Source organism: Xyrauchen texanus, chromosome 14, assembly GCF_025860055.1.
Source record: "Xyrauchen texanus isolate HMW12.3.18 chromosome 14, RBS_HiC_50CHRs, whole genome shotgun sequence".
Lineage (NCBI taxonomy): Eukaryota > Metazoa > Chordata > Actinopteri > Cypriniformes > Catostomidae > Xyrauchen > Xyrauchen texanus.
In genome coordinates, this window is record NC_068289.1 from 6,054,277 (window position 1) to 6,081,758 (window position 27,482).

Here is a 27,482-nt window from a genome sequence, read left to right on the forward strand (position 1 = left end):
GGCGGAGCTACACGTATCGCCCCGCCTACAACATAGTCTCATTGGCTCGTTCATCTTTCATAGACATACAAGATAGATTTGGTCGTCTCTCAGGTGTTATCATTGTTTGAGAGATATTGAATAGTTGAGCCAAACCATTTGATTACTTGTATGTGATATTCATTCCTAAATTCCATGGATTTTATCCATACGTTAAAAGCGAGGAACAAATTTGATTTGAACGTGAAAATGTTCTTAAACAAATGCTAACTGAAAATCACGTATATGTGTTTTTTTTTGTGTTTGGTGCTCATGCACCGGTATAACAGTTATAGACTGTATGCCTCATGCAATATTCCTTATTTTCCACTGTAACTGACTATTTATTGACACATTTTTGGAGCGAGGAGAAGTTAATCGTTTACAACCCTTCAAATAAATGAATATGAATCAATATAGAATATGAGTGAAAGCATCACAATTATCTCAAGATTGGCATAACAATTTTTATCAGTTTGCTATTGTTGATGGCATACATTAAAATGACTAAATTCCTTAATTGCAGAGTAATCAATAGATCGAGCAGATGCAGACAGCGTGCATAAAGCAAACTTGGTCAATAAAATAATCTATTATTAATCATGCAAAAGAATCACTCATGATGATGAGCTGTTATGGCAGAAACCAGGAGAGTAAAAGTGCATGCTTTTTTTTCTTCTCAAGAATTGCCCGTTGCATAGGCCTACTAGCACATGCCTTATGAACGAGTGATTGAACGAACGACATGGGTTTGAAGTCTGTCCCCCAATATTAGGATAGTTTTTATAATTTTTGTGAGTACTGGAGTGTAATTTACAGTGAATTTACAGTAGACGGCACTGTTGGTTTTCAGAATCCATATGTTGGGTTATAAATTAAAATGTTTATATTACAACAACACTGATACAATTTATTTCATTTTCAGTTTCAAAAATGAACATATTTTATAATTAATTTAATTCAAAATGTATTTCTTTAACCATGCGTTATAATGAAGGCTTTGTGAAATTGCGCAACTTTTTGATTTACAGGTTTAAATGACAGCAGACACATCGACACAGTTTGTTCACCAGTCTTACTACATCTATTTGCAATGAACCACGAGGTAATCACTTTTGATTGCCACAGCACCAAAATACAAATTATCGGGCTACACTATTTTAAAACGCATCTCCTATCATGCACCCCATAAAAACAAGACCGAGCACTTGTAGCCACGCCCCGTTCTGCACTGCAGCCAGGGATACTTGTCAACGGTGGGCTGTGATTGGTCGCTGGTGATATCATCACCGTGCGCCAGGATCAAACATTTACAGGCGGTGTGAGCGTCGATTTCTTGTTTGATTTCCAACAAAATTGGATTGAAATGGCTGTGGAATCGAGGGTGACACAGGAGGAAATTAAAAAAGAACCAGAAAAGCCAGTGGACAGAGAAAAGGTTTGTTTTTTGTTATTAGTGTTTGCATGAACATGAAGCGTCTCGCATGCTAAGCTAATTTGCTACATTGAGATATAAGAATAAAACGTATGAACGCATTTCATTTCACTGGAGAAAATTTAAATGCTGCTATTATAATCAGTGCAGTTTTCTACACTTCGAATGCAATTCGTTGATTTATATGGGTGAACTGTAGTTTGTAGCGTCAACTGAAATTACCTTTTTTAAACGGTTTATTTTTTTATTTTGAGTGAATATTACAAATGCATGTTTGATTTGTGTTTCGAAGAAACATCCTAAATAATTTCTTCATGTGTGTTTGTTGTTCGTCAGACATGCCCACTTCTCCTGAGGGTGTTTACCACCAACAACGGGAGGCATCATCGCATGGACGAGTTTGCCCGGGGAAATGTACCATCTAGCGAGCTTCAGATTTACACCTGGTGCGTAGCATGTTAAATTTACAGTACATTAGAAATGAAGGGGATCTGCATGATCATGAATAGTGTCCGTTTTGCTTACAGGATGGATGCTACTCTAAAAGAATTGACGAGTCTGGTGAAAGAGGTCTATCCAGAAGCTCGAAAGAAAGGCACACATTTTGGATTTGCCATTGTTTACCCAGATCCTAAGCGACAGATCTACAGGTAATGACAAACTTCCTCTATGGGTTGTTCTTTGTCAAAACCGGTCTATTTTGAATATGAATAAAATCCGCTGGTTTTGTTGCAGGGTTAAAGAGATTGGCAATACTGTTTCAGGACGCAAAGGTGCAGATGACTCCATGACACTTCAGTCTCAACGCTTCCAGATTGGAGATTACCTAGACATTGCCATCACACCGCCTAACCGCGCACCACCTATTCAAGGACGCATGAGACCCTACTGACTCTCCTGAAAAAGACTGCACCTTGCAACACCTTGCTCCTGGAGGGTTACCTTCATGCAGTGTTTAGTTCTAGTCCTGTTTTAAAATGTGAATCACAAGACCTTGATTAGCTGGTTCATTCAATTGTTTTTAAAGTTAGAACTAAACTTGGCATTATATTGTACCTCCAGGATCAGGATTGAGCAAATATTAGGGTTTTGAGGTTATGTATATGAGATTATTTTTCATTAATATTTTATGTTCATCTGGGTTTTATACCAGATCTACCTTTTTAATTTTAGTCTCATTACCATGACTTCGTTAACAAACATTGAATAAATCTTTTTTTTTTCCAGTATCTTTCTAGTTTACTTTTTTTTTTATATATATCTATATCTCAATAAAGAAACCCCAGGGGGTCTGGGTAGCTCGGTGAGTAAAGATGCTGACTACAACCCCTTGAGTCGCGAGTTCAAATCCAGGGTGTGCTGAGCTAGGCCTCCTAAGCAACCAAATTAGTCCCGTTGCTAGGGAAGTAGAGTCACATGGGATATCTCCTCGTGGTCACTATAATGTGTGGTTCTCGGTGGGACACGCGGGGAGTTGTGCATGGATGCCACGGAGAATAGCGTGAATCGTCTACTTGCTTAACGTCTCCTGTGGTAATGCGCTCAACAAGCCACGCGATGAGATGCGTGGATTGACTGTCTCAGGCATGGCGGCAACTGAGATTCGTCCTCCGCAACCTGGATTGAGGTAAGTCACTACGAGAGCACATTTGGAATTCCAAATTGGGTAGAAAGCAGCACACCTATTATATTTCCTTTTGAAGACATTGATTTAACCACTGGAATCATGTGGATTATTTTTATGCTGCTTTTATGTGATTTTTGGGCCTTTCTGGCCACCATTCACTTGCATTGCATAGACCTACAGAGCTGAGATATTTTTCTAAAAAATGTTTGTTTAGCAGATGAAACCAAGTCATACACATCTTTGATGGCATGAGGGTGAGTAAATAAGGATTTTAATTTTTGGGTGAACTATCCCTTTAAAGGGTCTCAGAGCAGCCCATATCCCTTCTGTGTGTGTATATATATAATATACATTTTATTATGATTTCCAGACAGGGAAAAGTCATTGAAATGTCTGTAGTTACACACAGTGTTTTTTTTTTTTTCTGGTTCACTCATATATATATATATATATATATTTTTTAATGGATACAAGATAACAATTTCTATAAAATTCTCCTTGAAAATACATATTCAGTCATTGTGAATATCTGGAAAAAGTGATGGAATTTCATGGGTCAAAAACAACTGGAAAAGTCATAAGTGGAACAAGATAGTGGTATTTATATAGTTCCTTGGTAATGAATTTTGCAATTTAATTCCAATTCAGTCAGTTCCATGCATATAACCAAGCCACTGCCATTTTCTTTTTTTCAGAACGTCTACTTAAGTTTTAATCAAATACACTGTCAGTGGAACAAAAGGGGATGACTGCGGTGATGATGCAGCAGACAAATGTCTGCAGTTCTCCTCTTGGTGCCACTTTTTTATGGCTTAGTTTGAGCTCTGCAGCACAGATCCAGTAGTGGGTACTTAAGACTAGCACTGAGCCACAAGCTAAAAGAAAAAAGGAATATCAAACATCAACCATATATTTAAAATTTTCATTCACATAAAAAGCTGGATTTGCAGTATTGCCATTAACAGACGATAAAATGGTGACTCACTTTTAAGATATCCTGTGTGACAGAACTTATATCCGGCATCTCTGGTGTGCATGGCTCTGTATGGAACCTTGTTCTCATTTTTGGCGTTGAAAGGCACCAATCCTGGTTGTGGCCATCTTTAGTCTCCAGCAAGGGGACAGGGGTATGATTCAGTTCCAACACATTACCTGCCCCCATCTTCTTCCCAGGGAGAATTTCACCTGATGCAGGTTTCTGTTCACAGTAAAAGGAAATACTCAATTATTGCATTCTTCACCAATCTGTTTGCAATAGCATTGAGTTCAATGCAGCATTAATGCAGTGCTTACAGAAGCAAGAGAACTCCCAAAATGAGAGTGCAGAGTAGGCATCTTGGGCATGGCCGCCTCTCCATAACTGAAGATTTTTGGCATCTCTGAAACATCAAACGATGGAGCTCTGTTCATGTTTGAGACATCTGGTAGGAGAAAGCTGCCCTCCAGTAAACCCCTGGGCCTACCACTTTCTTCCTCTATGGCCTGCTGTGATACAGTTGCAGTGGGTGAGTGGAATCATTAGACATTAACTGGGATAGTTCACCCCAAAATAAAGTTGTCTCATACTCCTATTTTCTCTGTGGAATGCAAAAAGAGATATTAGGCCAATTCTCAGTCACCATTCACCATCACTGTATCTTTTGTCCATATCATGAAAGTAAAAGGTTACCAAGGATACAATTCTGCCTAAGATCGTCTTTTGTTTTCCCCAAAAGAAAATCCTACATGTTTGGAATGACATGATAAATTATGACAGAATAATTTTTTTGGGGGCGTGAATTAATCTAAAGTAAAGCATGGACAACATTATCAGGTGCACATGACTTTAAACAACAAACACCTTTTTTAGGAGCTTGCTGACAAATGGTGTTTCAAATGTGGAGAACTCTGGGGTAGAAGGGCAGTTATTAGGAGGAGGAGGAGAATCAAGATTTTTCTGTCTGTCCAGTGGTGGAGAAGATGGGACCCTGTGTTTCTCAATCTTAAATCCTGGGGTGCAAAACACAGGAGGCTCTGGGGATTCCAAATTCTCTGAAAAATTTAAAAACAGAAACATACGAGTTAAAGTTGGAGTATGAGCATATCTTTTGTATTCTGTTGCATGTTCAGTAATCATGTTGCTGAATTAGACAAATCAAACATAGAGAATCAAAGAAGTCTACAATGTTTTAACCGTAATCTTTTACCATTGGCAACTCCATTGCTAGGCACAGTGGAAAAGGCATGAGGGGGTTTTTGATCCTTCTCCGTTTTTTTGCTGTGAAAGGTAAAACAAAAATACTGTACTATCAATTTCCACATTCATTTATACTTCTTTGTTTTTGGCAATTTGCAGTCTTTGTGCATATCTCTACCAACTGGGCAGAGAAAAAAAAAAAGACTTCATGGTCATGACATGATGCATAAAATTTCCCTTGATCTTTTGACACACCGATCAGCCACAACATTAAAGCTACTTGCCTAATATTGTGTAGGTCCCCCTCGTGCAGCCAAAACAGCGCCAACCTGCTCTCACCAAAATTGTACGGAGCAGTTATCTGAGTTACCACAGACTTTCTCAATTTGAACCAGTCTGGTAATTCTCCATCGACAGCTCTCATCAAGGCATTTCCGTCCACAGAACTGCTGCCCACTGGATGTTTTTTGTTTTTGGCACCATTCTGAGTAAATTCTAGAGACTGTTGTGTGGAAAATCCCAGGAGATCAGCAGTTACAGAAATACTCAAACCAGCCCATATGGCACCAACAATCATGCCACAGTCCAATTAAGATTAACTGAAGCTCTTTACCCATATCTGCATGATTGTATACACTGCTGCCACACCATTGTCTGATTAGATAATCACATGAAGGATTGTTGTGCCAGATGGGCTGGTTTGGGTATTTCTGTAATTTCTGATCTCCTGGGATTTTCACACACAACAGTTTCTAGAATTTACTCAGAATGGTGTCAAAAAAAAAAAACATCCTGCGAGGGGCATTTCTGTGGACTGAAATGCCTTGTTGATGAGGTCAACAGAGAACGGCCAGACTGGTTAGAACTGACAAAGTCTACGGTAATTCAGATAACTGCTCTGTACAATTGTAGTGAGCAGATTATAATCTCAGAATGCTATTCTGAGATGCAGGTTGGTGCTGTTTTAGCGGCAAGATGGGGGACCTACACAATATTAGGCAGGTGGTTTTAATGTTGTGGCTGATCGGTGTATAATAGGTCATGGTACTATAAAAACATACTGTCAGTTTCAGAACTGAAAACTTCCTCAAGAGAAAAAGAGCATATTTAACCAAGCTGCAAAAACGGCTCATTTGGAATTTGTGACGTCACAAGGACTAAATAAATCTGAATATAACTGCCACTTCAGCAAGACATCAATGCCTATTTTTCGTCATTGCACTCTTGGCCCTGCCCACTGGTGCTCAGTCAGTCACACAGGTGATGAGGAGTGATGGCTGGTCATGGGATATTCATCCAAAGGGGACTTATGCAGGACACCTTCATGTGGATTTAAAAGTTTTTCCTACATAAACGTGCATGGCTTTGACCGTTATCATGCTGCTTTTAAAAGACACAGTGTCCTTTGTGTAAACAAACACGTAAGATGTGAGTTGTTGCTTTGTTGAAGACCAACGTCTCTACTTCAGCCTGTTGAAGCACCCAACATCACCGTGAATATGTTTGCGCATTCAGAACATTTCAATGTGGATTGTATGTTTTTTTTCCCGGCTCATATCAGTGTGGATTGCTTGTGAACCAGTCACTATATGATTCAAGCTTTGCAGAGGAACTGCTATTGAAAGATGGGGCAGTTAAAATTGGACTATTGGATGACAAACCATAAGTAACCAATTTTATTCAAAAATGTTTCAAATGTTATGACTGTTTGATAGTTTGTGCTGTGCTTGAGTGATCAGTTTGATACATTCAGATGAAATGTGTTGGTGGATGTGTTGGCTAACATGGGTGTATATTAGGTGTTAACCCTGAAATGTAGTTTTATAAAGTTTGTTCATTTTCTTTGGATTGAGTTTCAAAAATGGCTGTATTGGAAGGGCTGCACTATGTTATCCAATCACAACAGTGGGCATTTACATTGACGTCTTAAAGTGAAAGGCAGCTTAAAACGGAGTGTTTCATAAAGCGGGCCAGAAACAAGGTGGAAAATTATTATTATATAGAATTACTAAAATATGACTGTTATGGTACAAGAAAACTTTACTAACATTATAAGTGGACCTAAGGGAAGATAAAATTATAAAACAAAAGATGATGTCATAACCTCTTTAAATATCGATCTGTTTCTCTCACACACACATTATATCACTCCTGAAGATATGGATTTAGCTACTGGAGTCTTATATATTGCTTTTATGTGACCAACAGAGCTGAGATATTCTTCAAAAATACTTAAATTTACGCATTTGGAAGACGCTTTTATCCAAAGCGACTTACAGTGCACTTATTACAGAGACAATCCCCCTGGAGCAATCTGGAGTTAAGTGCCTTGCTCAAGATCACAATGGTGGTGGCTGTGGGGTTTGAACCAGTGATCTTCTGATTAACAGTTATGTGCTTTAGCCCACTACACCACCACCACATTATGCGACAAATATGAAGCATATTCTCAAAATGGCACATTGTGTTTTCAGAAGCAAAACTATTTTTCTGGATTTGATTTTCACAAAAAAGGCAAAGTGATTCAAGTATACCTGCTGGACTTTGGTGGTTTCTTGCTGAACAAATCCATGGTGAAATCATTGTTCCAGCACATAGTATCCTCGGAGATGCCAAAGTCCTCGAGTCGTGGGGTCAGTGCATCCTTGTCCATACGCAGTGAGCACATTGGTGTCTCTTGCTGGGGTAGCTGCAAGTTCATGACAAATGTTGGTGGTGACAGAGCAACAGCTGGGACAGGACCGATACTCTGGGGTGGCTCTGCTTCTCCAACCACTCTTTGAAAATGGAGAGCAGACAGGCCAAAATCTGAGAGCTTTGGGGTCCGTAGCTGGTCGACAGAAGGTGGCGGCATCTTCTTTAGTGTCTCTGATTCTTGGCCCTCTTCACAAATCACTTGTCCCATCTCTTCATCTTCCTGTGCTTCATCAGTCTTTTCAAGCTCTCTCTCTGCTTGCTCCTCATCCTCTTTTGTACTGTGCATCTCTAGAACAGTAAGCAAATGTTGGAGAAATCAGCTTAACACAATACACTGTACCACTTATTTCTTTCATTGTGATGAATATTAAATGTAGAGTTAGACATCGACTAGGGTCATATATATATATATTATAAACATTCACCTGTATTTCCCGGTCTTGATTTTTGCGGTCTGTAGCCATATTTCTCATAGTGATTCTTTAGTCTGTCAATGTCTTCTGTGGTCCTCTGCTTCAACACTAAACATTTTCTGATGAAGCTCCTCAGCTCAGTACTCGATGCATCATGTGTAGCCACCTGATCCTGAACTTGCTGCTACATATATGCAAGTTATTATTTTAGTAGGCCTATTTAATATAGCTTATAAAACATGTTCAAGTTAAAACACTGAAAACATGGACCATAAATTAGCATCCACACATACTTTAAGTGCTCTAACTTCAGAGAGTAGCTGATATAGTGCTTGAGCCCCATTCACTTCATCTTCTGCATAAGAACACAGAAAACATTGACCAGTCAATTAATACTTGTTCCTATGGAAATATAATTATCTGATTACTTTTTATGAACGGCAACACCCCTTGCATAAATACTGAGCTATTTTACAGGTAATACCACAGTATTTTGACTACGGAAGTGAAATTCATATTTGGTATGAATTTGGTATTTACAAGGTACTTCCATGTGTATTAAGAAACCAAAGTACTACTTTTTAGTAAGCGATATTTCCTGATAACATACCTTCGTCATCTTTGAGGTTCTGACTTGCATGCAGGAGACTGTTGCTTTCAGTCTTCAGATAAACAGTCAGTTTTCGGAGCTTTGCAAAGAAACGCTCAGAGGGATTCATGCTCTCAGGACGTTATAGACTAAAATGACAGTAGGACGTTATTTTAATAATTAAAAAAACAAACAATTAAATAATATAATACTACAATAGGATAATATTTAGAGGCGTTTGTCATTTTCCATATCATTAAAGAAACAATAATAAATGTTTTGGACTGCGATTATCCACGTAATACGCAAAGTTTATAATAACAAATAATGAAACCAACCAAACATAGGAAACATCGTTATCATAACGTTTCCATTCAGAAATACACAGTATAGCGAGAACAGATTAAAAACGCACCATACCGCTATAGATTTGTAGACTACTCTGTACACAGAGTACTGTGGTTTTGTAAAGCAGATTACAAAATAAATGACATAAAAATTAACTCCTTTCTGTTTCAATTTTGGCGGTACATCCAGGTTCCTCGCATGAAAATCGACAGAACTGAGCATCGTGCGGCTCATTACTGACATCTAGTGGATGTTTGCTGTCATCATCGCAAAAAATATATAAAAAATAGTGACTGGTGATTTCAAAAAAATGTTTTAGGTGAAAATTGGTGCACTTTAATGTATATGTCGATATAAAACAGAAGATAGAAAGATAGAAATTGGTTTCACAATATTTTCTATTGGCTAGTGCGATTAACACCTTTATGTTCTTATTTGTATTGGTGACAAATTAGACCCACATAGCCTACTGTTTTGAATGGGAGAAATTGGAATGCTCATTGGATGTAGAAAGGAAGTCCCGCCTTAAAGGAAGAAGAGCCAATCACCGTTAAGACATAGACATAACCTGTCAATCAACTCAAGAGCTCGCAAACGCTTTAACTTAGCAGAGAAAAGTACGTTTCTTAGGGTAATCTGAGGCCAAGAAGCACAATTTATACATTTTTGTCAGATTTTACTGCTGATTCGAAGTATGTTCTTTGATCGTAATGTTGGCCAATCGTTTTGGAGATGTTGTCTTTCCCCATTCAAGTAGATAGGGGCTGCGCTTATATGCCTCTTGTTTACATTTACTGCCCGAGAGCGGTCCAAAATGGCCGCTGGTGGACTGACTTGCTAAAGCGACTTTGACGAATCACACAATCCATCCATGTATTTATGGGTACTGTGCCCGAGTCTCGATGGGTTGAATTAACTTGCTCAGATTGTCCACCCATTCTCTCTCACATTCTGTAAAGTATTTGAGTAGGCCTATTTGTTCCCATATTAAATGTGCTTTTTTCTTTAACCTATTTAAAGTGTTTTCCATTTCTACTCCAATAAGAAGCAGAACATGAAGAAACCCCATTAACAACATAGATAACAACGCAACAAAGATTTTAAACCATGTTTGGTATTGTGTTATATTTTATTTAGAATATTTACATTGAATATAAGTAGGGTTGAGTAGATTACCAATGCAGTCACCCCTATATGTTAAAAATAACTGATGACTCAGAAGTGACTACACACACCCCATAACTTCTCCCTTATGTAAGTAATTGCACAATGCTTCAAAGGCTGCAGAGTCCATGTCAGGGGCCATCTGAATAATTTATAATCTTGGATTCTGAAAATAAGGGGTCAGCTTTGAAGTCTTCAGCCACTGGTGAAAGGAGAATCCATGGTTCATTGTTTTATTTCACGCTCCAGCAAACATCCAGCATTCTTGCTTGACAAGCCTTGTATATCAACCTGGACCTAGAGAAATACCCATTTTATATATTCTGAATGGCATCTTTCAGATGCTTTCAGATAATTTACGGTTTCTTGTAAATTTGTGGCCAATAGATTGGAATAATGTACAGATTTTGCTGTTTCGGAAGGAAATTGGTTCTTTTATTCACAAAAGTGGCATTCAACTGATCACAAAGTATAGTCGGACATTACTGATGTAAAAAACAGCACCATCACTATTTGAAAAAAGTCATTTTTTTAATAAAATGTAGACATGCCCCATTTCCAGTAGCCATCACTGCAACCCCTTATCCTCGAGTAATCATGCTAAATTGCTAATTTGACACTAGAAAACCACTTGCCATTATATCCAACACTGCTGAAAGCTATTTGGCTTGTTAAATGAAGCTTAACTCTAGAAACTCGTCAGTCAATCATTGTTTTGAGGAATGAAGGCCATACAATGCTTGAAAATGCCAAAAAACTGAAGATTTCATACAAAGGTGTACACTACAGTCTTCAAAGACAAAGGACAACTAGCTTTAACAAGGACAGAAAGAGATGTGGAAGGCCAGATGTACAACTAAACAAGAGGATAAGTACATCAGAGTCTCTAGTTTGAGAAATAGATGCCTCACATGTCTTCAGCTGACAGCTTCATTGAATTATACCCGCTCAACACCAGTTTCATGTACAACAGTAAAGAGAAGACTCAGGGCTGGAGGCCTTATGGGAAGAATTGCAAAGAAAAGACACTTTTTAAACAGAAAAACAAAAAGAAAAGGTTTGAGTGGGCAAAGAAACAGACATTGGACAACAATTGGAAAAGAGTGTTATGGATCTAAGTTTATTCATTTTTCACATTATTAATGTCCTGACTATACTGTATATTGTAATCAGTTGAATGCCACTTTGGTGAATATAAGTACCAATTTCTTTCCATAAGAGCAAAATCTGTACATTATTCCAAACTTTTGGCCGCCTGTATGTATGTAGGAATGTGAAGTAATGCTTATGTGAACAGCAGTAGATAATAAATAAATATTATAAGTCCCTTTAGATTTGAAGACTTAAAATGATAGATTAATTAACCATTAATATGCATAGTGATTTATGTAGGGCTTATTAACATATACCCTTGAAAAAGAAAACTAATACCAGGGCTGTTTCTAGCTTTAACCAGGTTGCTCCTCGAAGGATTTCGCTTAGGGTCCCCATATGCTCAGAAATGGCCCTGAGTGGTGATTTTATTTTGTAGTTAGAGCAATGAAAATGTACTCTGTCCCTGACAAAAAAGCATTCAGAACAAAAGATCAACAATAAAACAGAGTGAAATGATAACGTTCCATGTTTACTAAGGAACTTTATTATTAAATTATATTTAATCAGCAGCTAACCTTTAAAACAGGAACTACTTTGAGTTAAGATTTTACCAAAACCTTTTTGCATTTTTAGAAACTTTTACTGTTTCAGATTTGAAGGTTTTAACCCCCATAAATGTTCATCAATAATAGTCCGCATTATTTTTGTGAATTTAGTTACATTTTGTTAACCAGCTTTTTTATTTTCATCAAGAAGTCTCTAATTTGCAGAAATCAGGCCGTCCTAATATAGACTTGGTTGAGATCCTAAAAATATTAGAGTAAAATTATGACAGACAATGCTGGGCTGTCATGGTGCATCCTCCTGTGGAGACTTGGGCAGTAGCAGTAGAGGCCAAGAAGAGTGGTCAGGAGCTGGGAAAAGGGGTCAGCATACAGCCTAAAAACTTTCTGTCTTTATAATTATAGGAATCATATTCCAATGTGGTTGCTTGCAACCAAGACACACCTTCCTCCCTTGAAATATCTTGAATCCATCAGCTGATAGTAGAGTTGAATTAGACATCCTGAAATATATGTTGCTATTTATGAAGATCCAAGAAAAGACTGGCTCTATCTGGCCAATTGCATGCTGAGAAAGATGCAGGAGGGGCTTGTGGGTGTAGCCATCCATGTGATTCCAGCACAGGCATAATGGAGATGAAGTGTAACTTTCCTCCTGCGTCTAACTGCATCTATGAATACAGAAATATTGTAGGTTAGCATCTGAGACTGTTTGTGTGTTTGGGAAAGAGATCTGATGAGATTGCTGATATATTTAAACATGTATTTAACATTAAACATGAAATTATTATGTCTGTTATATAATATATGTTAAAGTACATTACTGCTTTCAAAAATTGTACAGGATTATTTTGTTAATAGGATGTTAAAATTCATAGTTTTGTTAATAGGATGTTAAAAGATAGAGATCCAACCTGAAAGAACTTGAGAGCAGAGCTATATGCTATATATGCAGTATGCCAATTGTTTTGTAAATATTTAAAAGGTAAATGAGCGGGATTGCCTTGCTCAAGGACACAATGTTGGTGGCTGTGGGGATCGAACCAGCAACCTTCTGATTACCAGATTACCAGTTATGTGCTTTAGACCACTACACCACCACCACTCCACTGGTGCGGCAGGAGCAGAAATCCAGCGTTAACTGTCCAACATGTCTGTGATGCTGACGAAGGTTGTTGCTGACTTGGAGGGTCTCGCTGTAATACGTCGATCGATTATGGTGATGGAAACAAAATTTTCCGAGTTGGTTACAAGACTGGCAGATATTCAAACAGATCAATTATCTGGAGTCATCGGAAAGGGATAATCCACTAATCCGCTCACAACCAAAATAGAAAATATTTTGGAAAAACTGGAAGATCTTGTAAATAGGAGTTGAAGAAATAACATACGGATTGTTGGAATTCCTGAGCAGGAAGAAGGCATAGATATGGTGAAATTCCTATAAGAGCCATAATCTGGAAATCGAGCAAGCTCACAGAGTCACAGTTCGCAGATCTGCTGAGGGAAACAAGCCTGATCAATTCTGGCCAAATTTTTTAGATCATCCAATAAAGATCTTCTGTTGCGTGAGGCAAGGAGCAAAGGAAAGCTTTCTTGGCAGAATCACAATATTTTCTTGTTCCCAGACTTTGTGAATTTGACAAGAGAGAAACGTCATCGATTCAAGGAGTGTAATAAACTCTTACATCAATGGAAGATTGCTTTTGCACTGATGTTTCCGGCCAAACTGAGAATAGATACATAGGAATGGTGGCAAAGTAATTTACATGTCCCAAACAAGCACTGTCCTTCATAAATACTATGGAGTGAGTAATCCATTTGGTGTTTCTCCTGTGAGTGGATTGACTCACTGAACATAGACTTGACTGTCTGAGGAAGCTGGGCGCCATATTTGTTTCTGTTTGTGTTGGTTCCGCCTAGCGGCTGGAGTTTGTTTTGTGGAATAACACCGCTTCGGGACAGTTGTGGAGCAATTGTTCCTTGTGCTTATGCCTCCTGTTGGCTGGGGTTTGTTTTGTGGAGTATATTTGCGGGACATTTGAATGATTACGTCATCTGCTGCACTCATAAATAGCTGGCTCACAGAACACTTGTTTGCCTGTCTGAGAAAACTGAATGGCTTTATACCAGTTGGAATTTGTTTTGTGGAGGGACACACCTTAGAGACAGTTCTGTGAATTAATCTACACATTCTTTGTGTTTATTCTGCCTATTGAGTAGGGTTTGTTTTACAAAGGGTAGTTAAAAAAGCACATTGGAAATTGCGCATGTCAAAGTGGGAGAACAATGGGAAAAAATATAAATTAGGGAGAATTATTTTTGTTTTAGCAGAAATTCAGGGGAAAAATGTTGCACCTAACTTTGATGATCAGGGCTTATTGATCTTGAAGGGATGTTGCAAGCCTTTGGCACCCCTCATGATATAATATTCGAAAGAGACTTTAATCTTTTGATGGACTCTAGTTAAGCAAAGATTGTGTAAGCCCCCTAGAGCAACATTGACGCTTCACAGAATGTGTAAAAATCTTTGTCTAACAGATATTTGGTGACATTTGAACCCATCTGGTAGGGACAGTAATTTTTTGTTTCATCAGTCCATATAATTTATTCTAGGATAGATTTTTTTATATATCTAAGTCCCTCATTTCATTTGTTGTTGATTGCTCAATTGGAAACATCTTTGATCATGCCTTGGTGAGCTTAGAGATGCCACATATGGAGAAAAATAAATCAAATAAATACACTTTAATGTATCCCTTTTGCAAAATCCTGATTTCCAACAAATGTTAAAGACTGAAATCAAAGTTTTTCTGTGGGTGTGGCTTGGGAGGCACTTAAGGCTGTTCTTAGGGGTCGGATCATACAGTATGCCTCATTTACCAAGAAATCAAAAGCACGAGAACTTGTGGAGTTGGAAGGGAATATTAAAAGTACCGAGGCAGAGCTGAAGCGCTGAATGTCGTCTGATGGCCTCAGAGAATTGACCTGATTGAAATACAGATATAATACTATTTTGTCGCATGAAAGTTGAGTTTTGGTTATTCAGGGCAAGACAGTCATACTTTGAGTCAGAGGATAAAGCAGGGAAGCTTTTGGATAGATATATAAAGCAGAGAGAGTCTATTTCTACCATTCCCTCAGTGAAAACTGCTAGTGGTGAAATATTTACCTCAGCCATTGATATTAATAAAGCTGTTAAATAATTATATCTTGATCTCTATAGTTCCACATCTTCGTCTACTGAAGAGGATATTAGAAACTTTGTGGAACCATCAGATCTCCCTTAACTTATGAATGAGCAAAAAAATTATCTTTATTCTGAGATAACCCTAAAGGAGCTTGACGAGGTAATAAAGGCCTTACCCACAGACAAGGCTCAGGGGCCAGATGGTCTTGCTGCTGAATTTTTTAGATCTTATGGTACAGAATTGGCTCCTCTTTTGTTAGAAGTTTATATGGAATGATTAAAGAATGGAAAACTTCAGTCAACCATGACACAAGCCCGGATCAGTCTGAGTCTTAAAAAGGACAAAGATCCAAGCAAGTGTAAATGTTATCATCCAGTTTCCTTGATCCAGCTAGATGTAAAAAAATTCTGGCTAACCAATTAAGTAAAGTTATGACATCTCTTATACTTATAGATCAGGTGGGGTTAATTCGGGGCCGCAGCTCTTCTGATAACATTATGCGTTTCATCAATATTATGTGGTCAGTATCGAGTGATAAGTCTCTGTTGGCTGCCATCTCACTTGATGCCGAAAAGGAGTTTGATATGGTAGAATGGGATTATCTTTTAAAGATTTTAGAAATATATGAGTTCAGAAATACTTTTATTGGATGGATTAAGTTACTTTATAGACACAAACAAATTGATTAATTTCAGGTTATTTTACTCTGGAAAGGGGCACCCGGCAGGGTTGCCCTCTTTTCCCATATTGTTCTGTTAGCAGCCACGATAAGAAAGGACGATGATTTTCCAGGGGTGATGGCAGGAGGTGTGGTGCACAAGCTTTTGCTTTACGCAGATATTTTATTATTCGCCTCTGAACCTATTACATCTATGCCTTGCCACCACAGGATTATTAATTCCTTTTTGCAAAAATGCTAATTCAATTGGTCCAAATCTGAAGCTTTGTCTCTGACAGCGTACTGCCCAGTAACGTCTTTTCAGCTGGTTGCTATCCAGTGGCCAAAACAGGGCATTAAGTATTTGGGCATTTTATTCCCAGCCAATTTGTCTAATTATTTAGAGTTAATTTTGACCCCTTAATAAAAAGATTTTCAAGTGATTTGGGCAGGTGGGCTTCATTATATTTATCTATAATTGTATTACAAAATTTAACAACCTGCTACAATCTCTTCCTGTAAATGTCCCCCTCTCTTTTTCAAGCAATTTGGTAGCATAGCGAAGTCCTTCAATGGGAATGGTAAGCATTTACATTTATGCATTTGGCAGACGCTTTTATCCAAAGCGACTTACAGTGCAATTATTACAGGGACAATCCCCCCAGAACAATCTGGAGTTAAGTGTCTTGCTCAAGGTCACAATGGTGGTGGCCATGGGGTTCGAACCAGTGACCTTCTGATTAACAGCCCTGTGCATTAGCCACTACGCCACCACCACTCCAGCATAAGCATCCTAGATTATATTTTAATAAGTTACCTGTTGACAAAGGTGGGCTAGGCCTACTCAAGATTTTGTTTTATTTGTTTTATCAGTCTTAAACATTTGACTCATTAGTTGCTTCCACCTGAGAGGGCCCCTCCCTGGTTTTGTATTGAACAGGAATTTCTTGCCCCAATTTTGCCATTGCAAAGCCTTTCTATTAAACTAACTGGAGAAGTTAAGTTACAACCCGTTATTTCGCATTTGAACGTGGTTTGGACAAAAGTGTCCAGAGTGTTTAATTCGGACATTTATTTAAATGTTGCCTCAAGCATAGGGTTATAAGTTAATTCTGAAAGCATAATTTTGTGGTTACATTTATTTTTGTCTGTGTTTGAATCAATAAAAAATTTTAATTAAAAAAAAAGTTAAATGTGCGCTACAGGTCCACAAGTGTGTCACTGTTGTGGCTCAAGCTTACTTAGTCAACATAACAGAATGTTTTTGTCCGATTGTGATATCTCCATGTCCCTCTTGATGTCAGGGTAGTCCTCCATTACATGATGAAAGCTGTCCACTGACAAGGAAAAAAGCTGACAGATTGTCAGAGCTTTTACCGTTGCCAAATGCCTTCCTCTTGTTAAAAGACAAGTCTCTGCAAAGGGAGATTTACATGAATTACAAGGAATTACATGATTAAAAAAAAAATTAACAATTAAGCATTTGTGAAATGCGATATATACATTTACCAGTAATTCATATACTCTATACTGAGGGCGTTGCAGACATGCATGTTCAGATGTGTGATTCCTATGATATTATTGATGAATTGCTTGTTTTTACACCAGTTATTTTATTCAATTGTTAAAAAAAAACAGTTTTGTATTGTTTGCCTTATTAGAAGTTCAAAAAAACCACACACAAACCACATACAATTGTTTCTTAAAAATCTATTAGACATTTCTTGACATTTTGCCCCTAGAAATGAATGGATAACTATGATAACTAAGATTTATTTTCCCCTACGGTGGTTGAGCCCTTCTTGCAGGAACCATCCAACATAAGGCCCTTTCCCAACTTCAGTCCTGGTACTTTCCCTTTAGTAACTTTCTAGATGAGAACTCGTATGAGGAACAGAACACCGGATCCGACATAAGACCCTTCACTACCTAGATCAATGTACTTTTCCTTTAGTAACTTTCTAGATGAGAACTTGTACGAGGAATAGAAAACCCAAGGAGAATTTTCCCCTGTTGCATTTGCATTCAAATAGTTACCACTGTAGTGACGTCAACTAGTATCGACCATTTTTCTTTTGATGTGGTTGGAATGCACGACTCAATATCAACAACACTGACGGAGGAGTTTTTGACCAATCACAGGCTACAGGACCTCCCACAGTCCCTATTTGCCCCCAAAATACCTACTCCAGATTATGAGCTAGAACCGCTTCCGAGGAACTATAGTTCCTTAGTTGCGAAAGCGACAAAAAGTACTAGTCCCTGGGGAAATATATAAAATGGGCTTTAGTACTGCCTGTGGGAAAGGGCCAATACAGTACCAAATAATTTAGGCTATTGTTTATTGTATTTTAAGACACATTAATTCAAAACCTATACAGTATTTAAGACAATATAGAACAATGCATAAACAAAGTTAAGACTTATATATTGAGTCAAACCTCCAAAGTAATCTCCATCACACAGTTCCCTCTGGAAGAACTCATTCTCCACAAGGACTTGCCCATGTTCAATTAAGAACATGCGGTCACCAGGACCATTCCGATAGATGATGATGTCACCCCCCTGGAAGACCTCATACTGCAGCTCCAGGAGAATGGCATTGATGAAGTTTACATCACGGTTCCGGAAAATGGGGACTTTTCTCACATGACTGGAGCAAATGCTCATCATAATGTCCTTATTTAAGCAATTATAAAGACACTGTTTCACTTCATATTATATAAGAAAAACACAAATAATTTCAGACTACTTAACACATTAAGATTTCGCAACAGTAAGCAGTACCTCTCTGAGCGATGAGGACACCCACTTTAGGACGTCCTTCTCATCATACCATTTTCCTGCATAACGAGCCTGAAAGTAGTCACTGATGCGCATACGTAGGGCTTTAGGAAGCTTCATAAAAGTCATATAATCTTCCAGATGATTCATCTATGTAAAAAGAACAAAAAAGACAAATGCAAATGACATAACTAATAAACACCTAATATGTTGTTTAAGAAAGGTATTTGTTCGTCTTTGCACCTTGCTCTTGTATGCTCTTGCTGTTATGTCCACATCAGTCATCATAACAGCGGTGTTGGCGACCATAACTGTGTACATGAGGGCTCCAGACACAATACTAGTCATGACAATCCACAGCTCGACATCATCTAAAGTAAAGAAACAAAAAACACATTAGACATTAAAAGAAGTTTTGATTGTATAGTGTGATGTTTGAATGATAAACTAAATATTTCTAAAACAGTTGATCAAAAATATACTCCTTGCTTGTTGGTGTTTCAGAGGAACCATATGATATTGCAGTCATATGAGATAGCGCCCGAAAGACTCCAAAAGAATACTTCTCTCCCACTGTGGCATTCTGCGAAATGACACAAAACAAAGGTCCGCCATTAATTATTATATCCAATTATAAAAAGTGTATTATTTAAAGTGATAAAAATTGTAAAAGCACATACTGTGTAAAAAAAATTTGATCTAGCATTTTACATAAATATATGTACAGGCAGTGTGACGCATACCATTAGATTCTCTTTTCTAACCCAGCAGTCTGAGGGAAACTCCTCAAGCATAGGTACGAAATACTGAATACAGCCATTCCAGTGACACAGCAGGAAAATCATCATAAATAAAGACAAGATTCTTAGGAATACCCTCACCACCTCTAAGTTGGCATTGGAAACCTATGGGACAGATATAAAAATATAAATCATTATAAAAATTAAAGGTCTTATTCAAAGAAATACAGTAAAGACACTGAATATAATGACTACTAGGGATTTCATAAAATATTGATATATCGTTTAATGATCGGCACGTTATTTTATCGATATATTTTTGAGGCAACGATATATTAAATCTACATGACATTTAAATTAGAAACCTAATTTGCATGCTTTCCAATTCACTCAGTTGACTTTCTTTTTAACAGTCTGGTGTAATAGCGTTGGGAGACCACAAGAGGGTGATATAACATTCACTGATCGTGGGTGGGAAAGGCACAAATATTCCTGACGTCCAATAAATTAAAACACTGTCGGACACCATTTCCAGTGAAAATATTAACACGATATGTGACGTCATGCCAATGATAACAGTGACGGAGGTTTAAACTTTCCAGAAGCTTACGGAGTTCTAATCCACGACTACAACACATTGTATCTCACACACTGACAAAAGCTGCCTGCGTTCCCGTTTCGCATGCATGCAATGTTTCTAACTTCAGAATCACATTAAAACAGCCTTGTGAATCTCAAGTTGCTCATCAGCATCATGTATTAAGTTTACATTTAATGTAGAGCAAAATATTGAGTCAGAAACATGATTTTGTTATACTGAGCATTAGCTGTGTGTGTGCGTGCCTTTGTAGAAAATAATTGTGACAAATTTTAGAATGTTCTATGTCATCCATCTGACATGACCCCCTTTAATTTACCCTGCCACTTACACTTTACCAAAGTTGTGTTGAGAAATATGTTTGAAAAGACAAAGACTATTGTGCAATGAGCAGCCCTATTTAAATCTGAAACAAATCCAATATACTGTATATCGATAATCATCTGGAAAATCTTCTGATTATTGATGCGTGAAAAAGGCATCGATCTCGATCCCAAGCCTACTAACTACATAGATTTTATTAGAACCAACAATATATATGCATGTACATCATACATGTGTTAATTTATTCATGACTTACCCTCTCCACCTCATTGAAAAACCTAACAAGCCGGGACACACGCAATAGGCGGACAAGACTGAGGATTCTCACAAACATCAGGATGCGCATCATTTTGCTTGCCTTTGATGAAGGAGAGTCGCTATGGTATTGTAGGTCCTGTCATGACATGGCACAAGACAGGCATGTTTTCCTTTTGCAGCACTGTAATTTTAATATTGCCAATGCATTAAGAAAAATCCACATTACCGCAATAAGTAGTATGTAGCCAACTGGGAATGCTGCCACCATATCAGGCACAAACCAGCCCCTTAAGTAACGTTGTCGAATCCTTTTCAAATCAAGAATGGCTCCCTGTGCAATATACAGAAAGATTCATTGGAATGAATGATTGAAGTACTGTTCAAGTAATGAAGTTTTCTTATATGTCCATAGGGCTAATCCTTACCTCACTTTCCTCATTAATGATACCCATGCGAAAATTAAGACCGACGTCAATCAGGAACAGTGTGTCTGAGAATACATTAAAACCCTCCCAGCCTACTCCACTGTGCCCATCTAAAAAGGCAATCTCCATTGGGATTCCAATTAGATTAAGAAAGGTTATGGCCACCATACACATGATGTAGTAACTCCTGCATAAATGAGGACAAGAGTTATTCAAGTTGCCATTTTTTGCATAAAAAGTGTGTTTTTACCATTATAATACTCATTATTTCTCATTCTCAATATAGCATTTTTGCATTCCCACCACATTTTGCATGGTTATTAGGATATGGGTCTTCTTAAAATGCTATACTATACTATACTATGCTATATAAAAACCCCAAGGACAGGTTAAGGGTACAGTACCTTAAACGACTGAAGGGATGGATGACGAATATGCCCCTCTCTCTCTGTCTCATGCACTCCTTCTCCACAGCCACCTCACTGCCGTAGGCATATAGCGATCGTCTGTTCAACTGTGGCAGCAGTACATTTTTCCACCCATCCCAGCTGAAGCACCTGCGGTTCTCAGGTGTGAAACTCTCCATTTCCAGGCTCTGACTAAGCACTGTAATCACCAAAACGCCTTCAGTATCTCTCACTGCAACCCTGTGGCAACTATTTCTAGACTTTCTTTTATGCTGACCATTTCTTCCACTTCATCGTCTTCACACAATCTCTCTCTCTCTCTCTCTCTCGCTCTCTCTCTCTCTCTCTCTCTCTCTCTCTCTCTCTTTTTCTTTCACGCACACACATACAGACTAATTTTCCATCACAGTTGTCTGGCACAGAGGAGAGGAGAAAGAGATAAGTTCCAGACTTTCCATTCTTTCCTCTCTGTCAAACTAACTATTCTCTCATCAACTATTCAGTATCTCTGCCTCGAGCTCACATCAGCTGAGCTTCTCTGTACTGTTGGACAGTTCTTTGACACGAGGTGGTTTTGAATATCACAACCATTGTCCTCTGAACTAGACAGATGGCTGATAATGGGAGATGATAGAATTACTTAAATTCTTATTGTGTGATAATGACTATAGAGTGCACAGATAATTTTGCAATTACAGAAAATAACACAGGAGTATAATTTTGAAGGCCCTTCTGTGGGAAATCAGTGTTTAACTAAAAGTCCAGTTGTATTTTTAAGGTATTGAATATGTGGGGAAACTGGTTTTTGTTTCCCATGCGGCAGTGTCTACGTTAAAAGCAGACACTTTCAGCTTACAACATAACAAGGATGCAACTTACTACTGTATATCTTTAGCAAACTGGATACAGTATCGTATTGCTGGTGGGTTTAGTTTATAAGGCTCAGAGTACAGTGTTAAATTTCAAAGTGGCATGCAAGTAATGTAACGTGTAACTGACCTTCGATTCTCAGAAGACAACAAACACCTAAACTATGCATTCATTCATTGTTCTCTGCATATCACATTGCTTTCAGTTATCAAGTCGGTCACTGAATTCACTGATAAAAGTTGACTAGTTGCTGGTTTGCAAACAACAATTTAATCTCCAAAACTTCAGTTAAAAACATGTAAGAAAATTATATTATAAAATATTCCACTATGTTAATTATTAAGAAACAATCATATCATTGTGGTTTTGTTTAACTTTCATTTAATGTAATCTGTTAAACATTTAAAACATTTTTATTTGATATATATTTTGTAAATTACACATTGTCTGTTTTTTATTAGGAGTCCAAGCACTGAAGTTGTTGGATTGTATTTGATTGATTTTCTTATTATTATCTTTCACTTTTCCCACTTAAAAGTGTCTGGGAATCAGAATCATACATTTCAGAGAAATCAAACCTTTCCTTGTCCTAGACCATTTATCAGATTTGCATAAAATATGGCTTGCATTATCTAGAGACACTCTTGACTAAATGTATCAAATGATTTTGGATTCATCAAATATTATGCAGAAATAAGCCATTACATTCTAGCCTATAACTTCTGAATGCAAATTTCAAACTTCATGATATTTGACACTCATAAACAGCAGGACAATATGAGAAAATGTACCAGATTTCATCAATATTCAATGATTTTCTGTAGGTCAAGGAGATGGATTATATCTCAGTTTTATCCGGTGACTCGCAAATCTACAGACCTGCATCTCTCAGTCATAATCCTGTATCCATTGAGTAATTATGGATAACCTGTGTGTTCCGGTGAAGAGTTCTCCACATCACTGTCGAAGATGCTCTCAGTGAACATGTCTGCAATTTCTAGGCAATGGGTGACTACTTTGAAGATGCTAAAATATAACACAGTTTTGAATTATTTTGGATTTTGTTTATTCACAATATAATTCCCATAGATCTATTTATGTTATTCCATAGTTTTGATGACTTTACTATTATTCTAAAATGTGAAGAAAAAAAATTTTGTGTTTCAAAACTCTTGACCGGTATATATATCTATAATATATATATATATATATATTAATACTTTTAGTGTCATTAACTGGTGAGATTCGATTCACCCTGGGTCCATAACTTTTCTATAAAGACAATATGGCTTTTTTTGGAAGAACCACAGCATTTTCATGCTCCCAGACTTTGTGAATTCGACAAGCGAGAACGTAATTGATTCAAGGAATGCAAAAAACTCCTACATCAACGGAAGGTCACTTTTGTACTGATGTTCCTGGCCAAATTGATAATAGATACTAAGGATGGCTGCAAAATATTTACATGCAGTGTGAACGCAGCTTTATGGGGGGTAGTCGGGTGGTCAATTCTGGGGTTTGGGGGGTCACAAGGTCCCTTCTGCCTGGGGCCCTCAGAGTCTCTAGAAACACCCCTGTTAACAACAGTGGGTTAAATAAATTAATTGGCAACATCACTGTATCTGACAGGACAGTTAACATTGTAAGCTAACTTGCTTACCTCAGGCTTGCATTCCGACGTGCAGTTCGTTTGGCAGTTGTCAAACTCGTGGTTTAGCAGACTTTGAAAAAAAACCTTCCCTACTCTGACTCAAATTGGCTGTCAGGTTTCGGCATTATGATTGATAGGCAGAGCCTAAAGTTTATGGTAACTATGCAGATATAGCTGGTAAATGCTGGCCATTTTCTCATCGAATCTGCAAATCATGTATGTGACCCATTTTGGTTTGGTTTTCATGCCTGCAAAATAATAGAAGCTCCAATAAAGTGCTTCAATGGCACAAAGCTATTTCAGCTGCCATCATGCCTTGATTAAAAAGATATATGTGACACGCTCCAGCTCCTCTGACACTGCCACACTGAATGACGTCTCTGGAATGAAGTCGATTGTTGATATCATGAGAAAATCAAGTTGTGATCATGAGAAAACAAGACACATATATAAATTAATAATAATAAAAAAACAATAACTTTAAAACCTTTTATTTTGTACAAGACTTTTAGTATTGGTTATAGTTTTACATGTTGTTAGCCCACTTTTTAAAGTTGAATCGTTTAGGGAATCCATAAACTTTATTCCCTAAAATTTGAGTACAAGTAATAGTTTATTTAGAAATAGCTATAGCTTTGGCAGAGCCCTTCTATCAAGGAGGTCTTCAAGGTTAGCAACACAATGCTTAACGCATAAACATTCTACGGGCGGTAAACTGGCGAGGTGACAAGAAGCCGGTTTAAAAGGATGTTTATGGAGGAGATGCTTTAGTGTGCATTTGTGAGAAAAACAGCTCATCACTTAATGAATTGACCACCTGTCTGCCAATCTTCAACATGTTTTACACTAAGCAATAATTTTGGAATGAACTATGTGTCGTGTTTAATACGATAAAATTGCTGTTTTATAAGAGAAGACGCTGAAAATTTTGCGACAATGTTTCAGTTTACGGCTCTCCCTATATATTTCGTATAGTATACGCAAACGGTAACTTACTGTCGTAGCACGCTAAGATGACGTTACGCTCTGACCTATGATAAAAAGTGTACCATTTTCAGTATAAAAGATCTCTGGCTTTGCTATATTTGTTTTAAACTATGACCCGGAAGCTACACGACACTTCCGCTGTTTGACAGTTACGATAGCAGCACGCGAGTACTACACTGCCTACAGCATTACACAAAGTGAGTGGAAATTATATATTTATTTCTCTATATATATAATTGTATAATATTTTACACGGGGGTTGCGTGAAAGCGCAATATTACTTTTGCGACCAGATAAGACATTGCAGTTGTTACGTCGATGCACACCAAACTGTAATTCAACTAAATTGATCTTGCAAAAACTATTTGTGTTGATATCGGAACAAGTATGTTTTAGAGTTACTATGAGGCGACATTGTTAGATCTTAGATACAACATACAGTATATCCAGCAGCTTTATCTTTGTGCAACAGAGGATATGATGTAACCAGTAATATGGTGTACAGTTTCGGAACGTTACTGCTTCGTCCTACATCTTATGCGCAGTTTAGTTTGAGCTAGTTTTGAGTATTAAAGTTACGTGTCAATTGCTTTTCTTCTCAGGCAGCACTTGTAAGTGGAAATGTCGAGCCTGTCAGCAGCTAGTATTGAGTCTTCACCTGCTATAGAGGGGACAGAGCAGAAGAAGCCTCTGAAAGCTTGCTGTGCGTGTCCTGAAACCAAGAAGGCAAGAGATGCCTGGTGAGGATGTTATAAATATTGGTTCAAGTGTTACCATCATGCTGAATAGCTGTAACGCATTTTGTGGCCCATTTCAGCATTATCGAGAAGGGGGAAGAAAGCTGCACAGGCCTAATAGAAGCCCACAAGGAATGCATGAGGGCGCTTGGTTTTAAGATCTGATTCCAACATGATGTGATTGCGTGGATGGTAAGTCTTTTTCATTATGAGTTTTTTGATGACCAGCATTTACAAGGGAAGATATGTTCAAAGGGGTCTGTTTTCATGTAATTGTATTGTGAATGCTTCAGTGCCCTCACTGCCCTGAATGTACAAGTAGATTTAAGACTTTCTAAATCTGTGCTGGATAAGCAGAATATCCTCAGTTTCCACTATTTTGGCACAACTTTGAATTGACCCCATTTACTTCAATAATGCACATTCCTAGTCCTGTTGTGCATGATTCATTGGTGCATGTTATTCCAAATAAAACTTTGTCCTCCTTTTTCAGCTGGAACATTTGTCCATGTTATTATTTACCAAAATGTCGAATTTGCTCCGCCTCCATTTCAGTTTGTAACTCCCACTTTCTCAATACAATAAATTACCAATGTCACACCCAACATTCCTTTCTCTCACGGAAGTTTCACTTACACCAGATTACGGGAAGTAAAATGGGTTTCACATTGACTATTGCAGTGTTCAGATTTAATTAAGATCTGTGTATTTGAGAATTGAGTATAGGATAAGCTTCATTGCAATAATAATTATCATAGCCTGAATGCTAAAGCATTTGGGATTTATTTTATGAATTCAGTTAACTGTTTCTTTTTTCCCCCTTAACAGTTTGTGACTGGCTGTGTGAAATGGACCTGGTGTGTGCTTCATTTTTATTTATACTTAAACACTGAAAGGAAGATTATGTGGTACAGATTTTTTTTTTTTTTTATAGGGAATAACTTTGTCTTTTTATATGTGCATATTGATACTTAAGATGAATAAAGATCATATGCAAGATGTTTTGTCACTCTCTCCTAAGTTTACCATTGATAAATAAAAATGAAGAGATTTCTATAATGAAGTCCCTGTTGTTTTTTTGTCTTTAGTGTGTATTTGAATTACTCATCCTAATCTATATTTAATCACTGCATTTTTGCTAAATGATCGATGCTGCATTGGTTGCTGACACCATGTAAACCAAGCTTTTTATTTGGTACCAGTGTAAAAATTAACAGATTTGTTTTTCTGGTATGCTATTCTGGCCTGTATCAATTCAATCTTCCTACTCTTTTGAATTCTCTGTGCCTTTGTTTGGTTTGTGTCAGCTGCACTAGACTATGCTCGTAGGCCTAAAATAGAGCTGCTGCTCCCAGAACACTCTAATCTGAGGAAAACACACAGCAGTGCTTTTATTATGTACGTACACCTGATGTGAGCAGAGCAAATGAAACTCAACATTTGCATTTTCCCCCTAAAGATTGGTCTCTTTTGTTTTTTTTGTTTCATTAATCCCATCATAGGCACAGTGAGTTTAATGTGTGAATTTATTGTTTTCCTTCTGAGTTATTAATCATACTGTTCTTTGTATTTACAGTACTGTTAAGGTTAACTCGACATCTATTCAAAGTCATATTTGAATAAGATTATGCTTGTTAAAGTAACTAATTAGTTATAAATATAATAATTTATAAATGTAATATTCACAATTATATGCACACTTGCTGCAGACAAAAATAAAGAACCTG

At 37.6% G+C, this 27,482-nt stretch overlaps 5 protein-coding genes across 5 annotated transcripts; 2 read left to right on the forward strand and 3 right to left on the reverse strand.

The window, feature by feature from the left end:
- The first annotated feature begins 1,305 nt into the window (after positions 1-1,305).
- On the forward strand, positions 1,306-2,676 carry sap18 (Sin3A-associated protein). The gene is made up of 4 exons (XM_052143050.1): positions 1,306-1,456; positions 1,790-1,899; positions 1,981-2,103; positions 2,189-2,676. Exons 1-4 carry the CDS (start codon positions 1,385-1,387, stop codon positions 2,343-2,345), a joined length of 462 nt encoding a protein of 153 aa, XP_051999010.1. The 5' UTR covers positions 1,306-1,384; the 3' UTR covers positions 2,346-2,676.
- Positions 2,677-3,650: 974 nt separating this feature from the next.
- On the reverse strand, positions 3,651-9,500 carry ska3 (spindle and kinetochore associated complex subunit 3). The gene is made up of 10 exons (XM_052143034.1): positions 9,376-9,500; positions 8,977-9,104; positions 8,660-8,721; positions 8,379-8,550; positions 7,791-8,241; positions 5,267-5,337; positions 4,921-5,111; positions 4,374-4,565; positions 4,066-4,278; positions 3,651-3,955 (listed from the first exon to the last, which is right to left on the reverse strand). The coding sequence occupies exons 2-10, from the start codon at positions 9,083-9,085 to the stop codon at positions 3,938-3,940; spliced, it is 1,479 nt and encodes a 492-aa protein (XP_051998994.1). The 5' UTR covers positions 9,086-9,104; positions 9,376-9,500; the 3' UTR covers positions 3,651-3,937.
- Positions 9,501-12,481: 2,981 nt separating this feature from the next.
- On the reverse strand, positions 12,482-19,105 carry LOC127655308 (potassium/sodium hyperpolarization-activated cyclic nucleotide-gated channel 1-like). Its single transcript, XM_052143048.1, has 5 exons — positions 19,002-19,105; positions 18,762-18,908; positions 18,416-18,653; positions 17,216-17,389; positions 12,482-12,796 (listed from the first exon to the last, which is right to left on the reverse strand). The coding sequence occupies exons 1-4, from the start codon at positions 19,077-19,079 to the stop codon at positions 17,220-17,222; spliced, it is 633 nt and encodes a 210-aa protein (XP_051999008.1). The 5' UTR covers positions 19,080-19,105; the 3' UTR covers positions 12,482-12,796; positions 17,216-17,219.
- A 20-nt stretch (positions 19,106-19,125) lies between these two features.
- Positions 19,126-21,709, reverse strand: LOC127655064 (potassium/sodium hyperpolarization-activated cyclic nucleotide-gated channel 3-like). Its single transcript, XM_052142665.1, has 7 exons — positions 21,508-21,709; positions 21,104-21,290; positions 20,905-21,009; positions 20,677-20,814; positions 19,502-19,663; positions 19,241-19,341; positions 19,126-19,129 (listed from the first exon to the last, which is right to left on the reverse strand). Exons 1-7 carry the CDS (start codon positions 21,687-21,689, stop codon positions 19,126-19,128), a joined length of 879 nt encoding a protein of 292 aa, XP_051998625.1. The 5' UTR covers positions 21,690-21,709.
- Positions 21,710-25,070: 3,361 nt separating this feature from the next.
- On the forward strand, positions 25,071-27,475 carry LOC127655310 (cytochrome c oxidase copper chaperone). The gene is made up of 4 exons (XM_052143051.1): positions 25,071-25,215; positions 25,621-25,758; positions 25,836-25,947; positions 26,584-27,475. Exons 2-3 carry the CDS (start codon positions 25,640-25,642, stop codon positions 25,918-25,920), a joined length of 204 nt encoding a protein of 67 aa, XP_051999011.1. The 5' UTR covers positions 25,071-25,215; positions 25,621-25,639; the 3' UTR covers positions 25,921-25,947; positions 26,584-27,475.
- The last annotated feature ends 7 nt before the right edge of the window (positions 27,476-27,482 follow it).

Coding starts and splice junctions, on each gene's coding strand:
- LOC127655308 (XM_052143048.1), bottom strand. CDS start 19,079: ATGTACACAGTTATGGTCGCCAACACCGCTGTTATGATGACTGATGTG. Junction 18,909..19,001: donor CAAGAGCATACAAGAGCAAG/GTGCAAAGACGA, acceptor CTTTTTACATAG/ATGAATCATCTGGAAGATTA. Junction 17,390..18,415: donor TGATGGAGATTACTTTGGAG/GTTTGACTCAAT, acceptor CTCCCTTTGCAG/AGACTTGTCTTTTAACAAGA.
- LOC127655310 (XM_052143051.1), top strand. CDS start 25,640: ATGTCGAGCCTGTCAGCAGCTAGTATTGAGTCTTCACCTGCTATAGAG. Junction 25,759..25,835: donor AAGAAGGCAAGAGATGCCTG/GTGAGGATGTTA, acceptor GGCCCATTTCAG/CATTATCGAGAAGGGGGAAG.
- sap18 (XM_052143050.1), top strand. CDS start 1,385: ATGGCTGTGGAATCGAGGGTGACACAGGAGGAAATTAAAAAAGAACCA. Junction 1,457..1,789: donor AGCCAGTGGACAGAGAAAAG/GTTTGTTTTTTG, acceptor GTTGTTCGTCAG/ACATGCCCACTTCTCCTGAG. Junction 1,900..1,980: donor GAGCTTCAGATTTACACCTG/GTGCGTAGCATG, acceptor TTTTGCTTACAG/GATGGATGCTACTCTAAAAG.
- ska3 (XM_052143034.1), bottom strand. CDS start 9,085: ATGAATCCCTCTGAGCGTTTCTTTGCAAAGCTCCGAAAACTGACTGTT. Junction 8,722..8,976: donor GAACCTCAAAGATGACGAAG/GTATGTTATCAG, acceptor GTTCTTATGCAG/AAGATGAAGTGAATGGGGCT. Junction 8,242..8,378: donor ATCAAGACCGGGAAATACAG/GTGAATGTTTAT, acceptor TTACTGTTCTAG/AGATGCACAGTACAAAAGAG.
- LOC127655064 (XM_052142665.1), bottom strand. CDS start 21,689: ATGGAGAGTTTCACACCTGAGAACCGCAGGTGCTTCAGCTGGGATGGG. Junction 20,815..20,904: donor GCTACATACTACTTATTGCG/GTAATGTGGATT, acceptor ATGTCATGACAG/GACCTACAATACCATAGCGA. Junction 19,342..19,501: donor TTAGAAAAGAGAATCTAATG/GTATGCGTCACA, acceptor GTCATTTCGCAG/AATGCCACAGTGGGAGAGAA.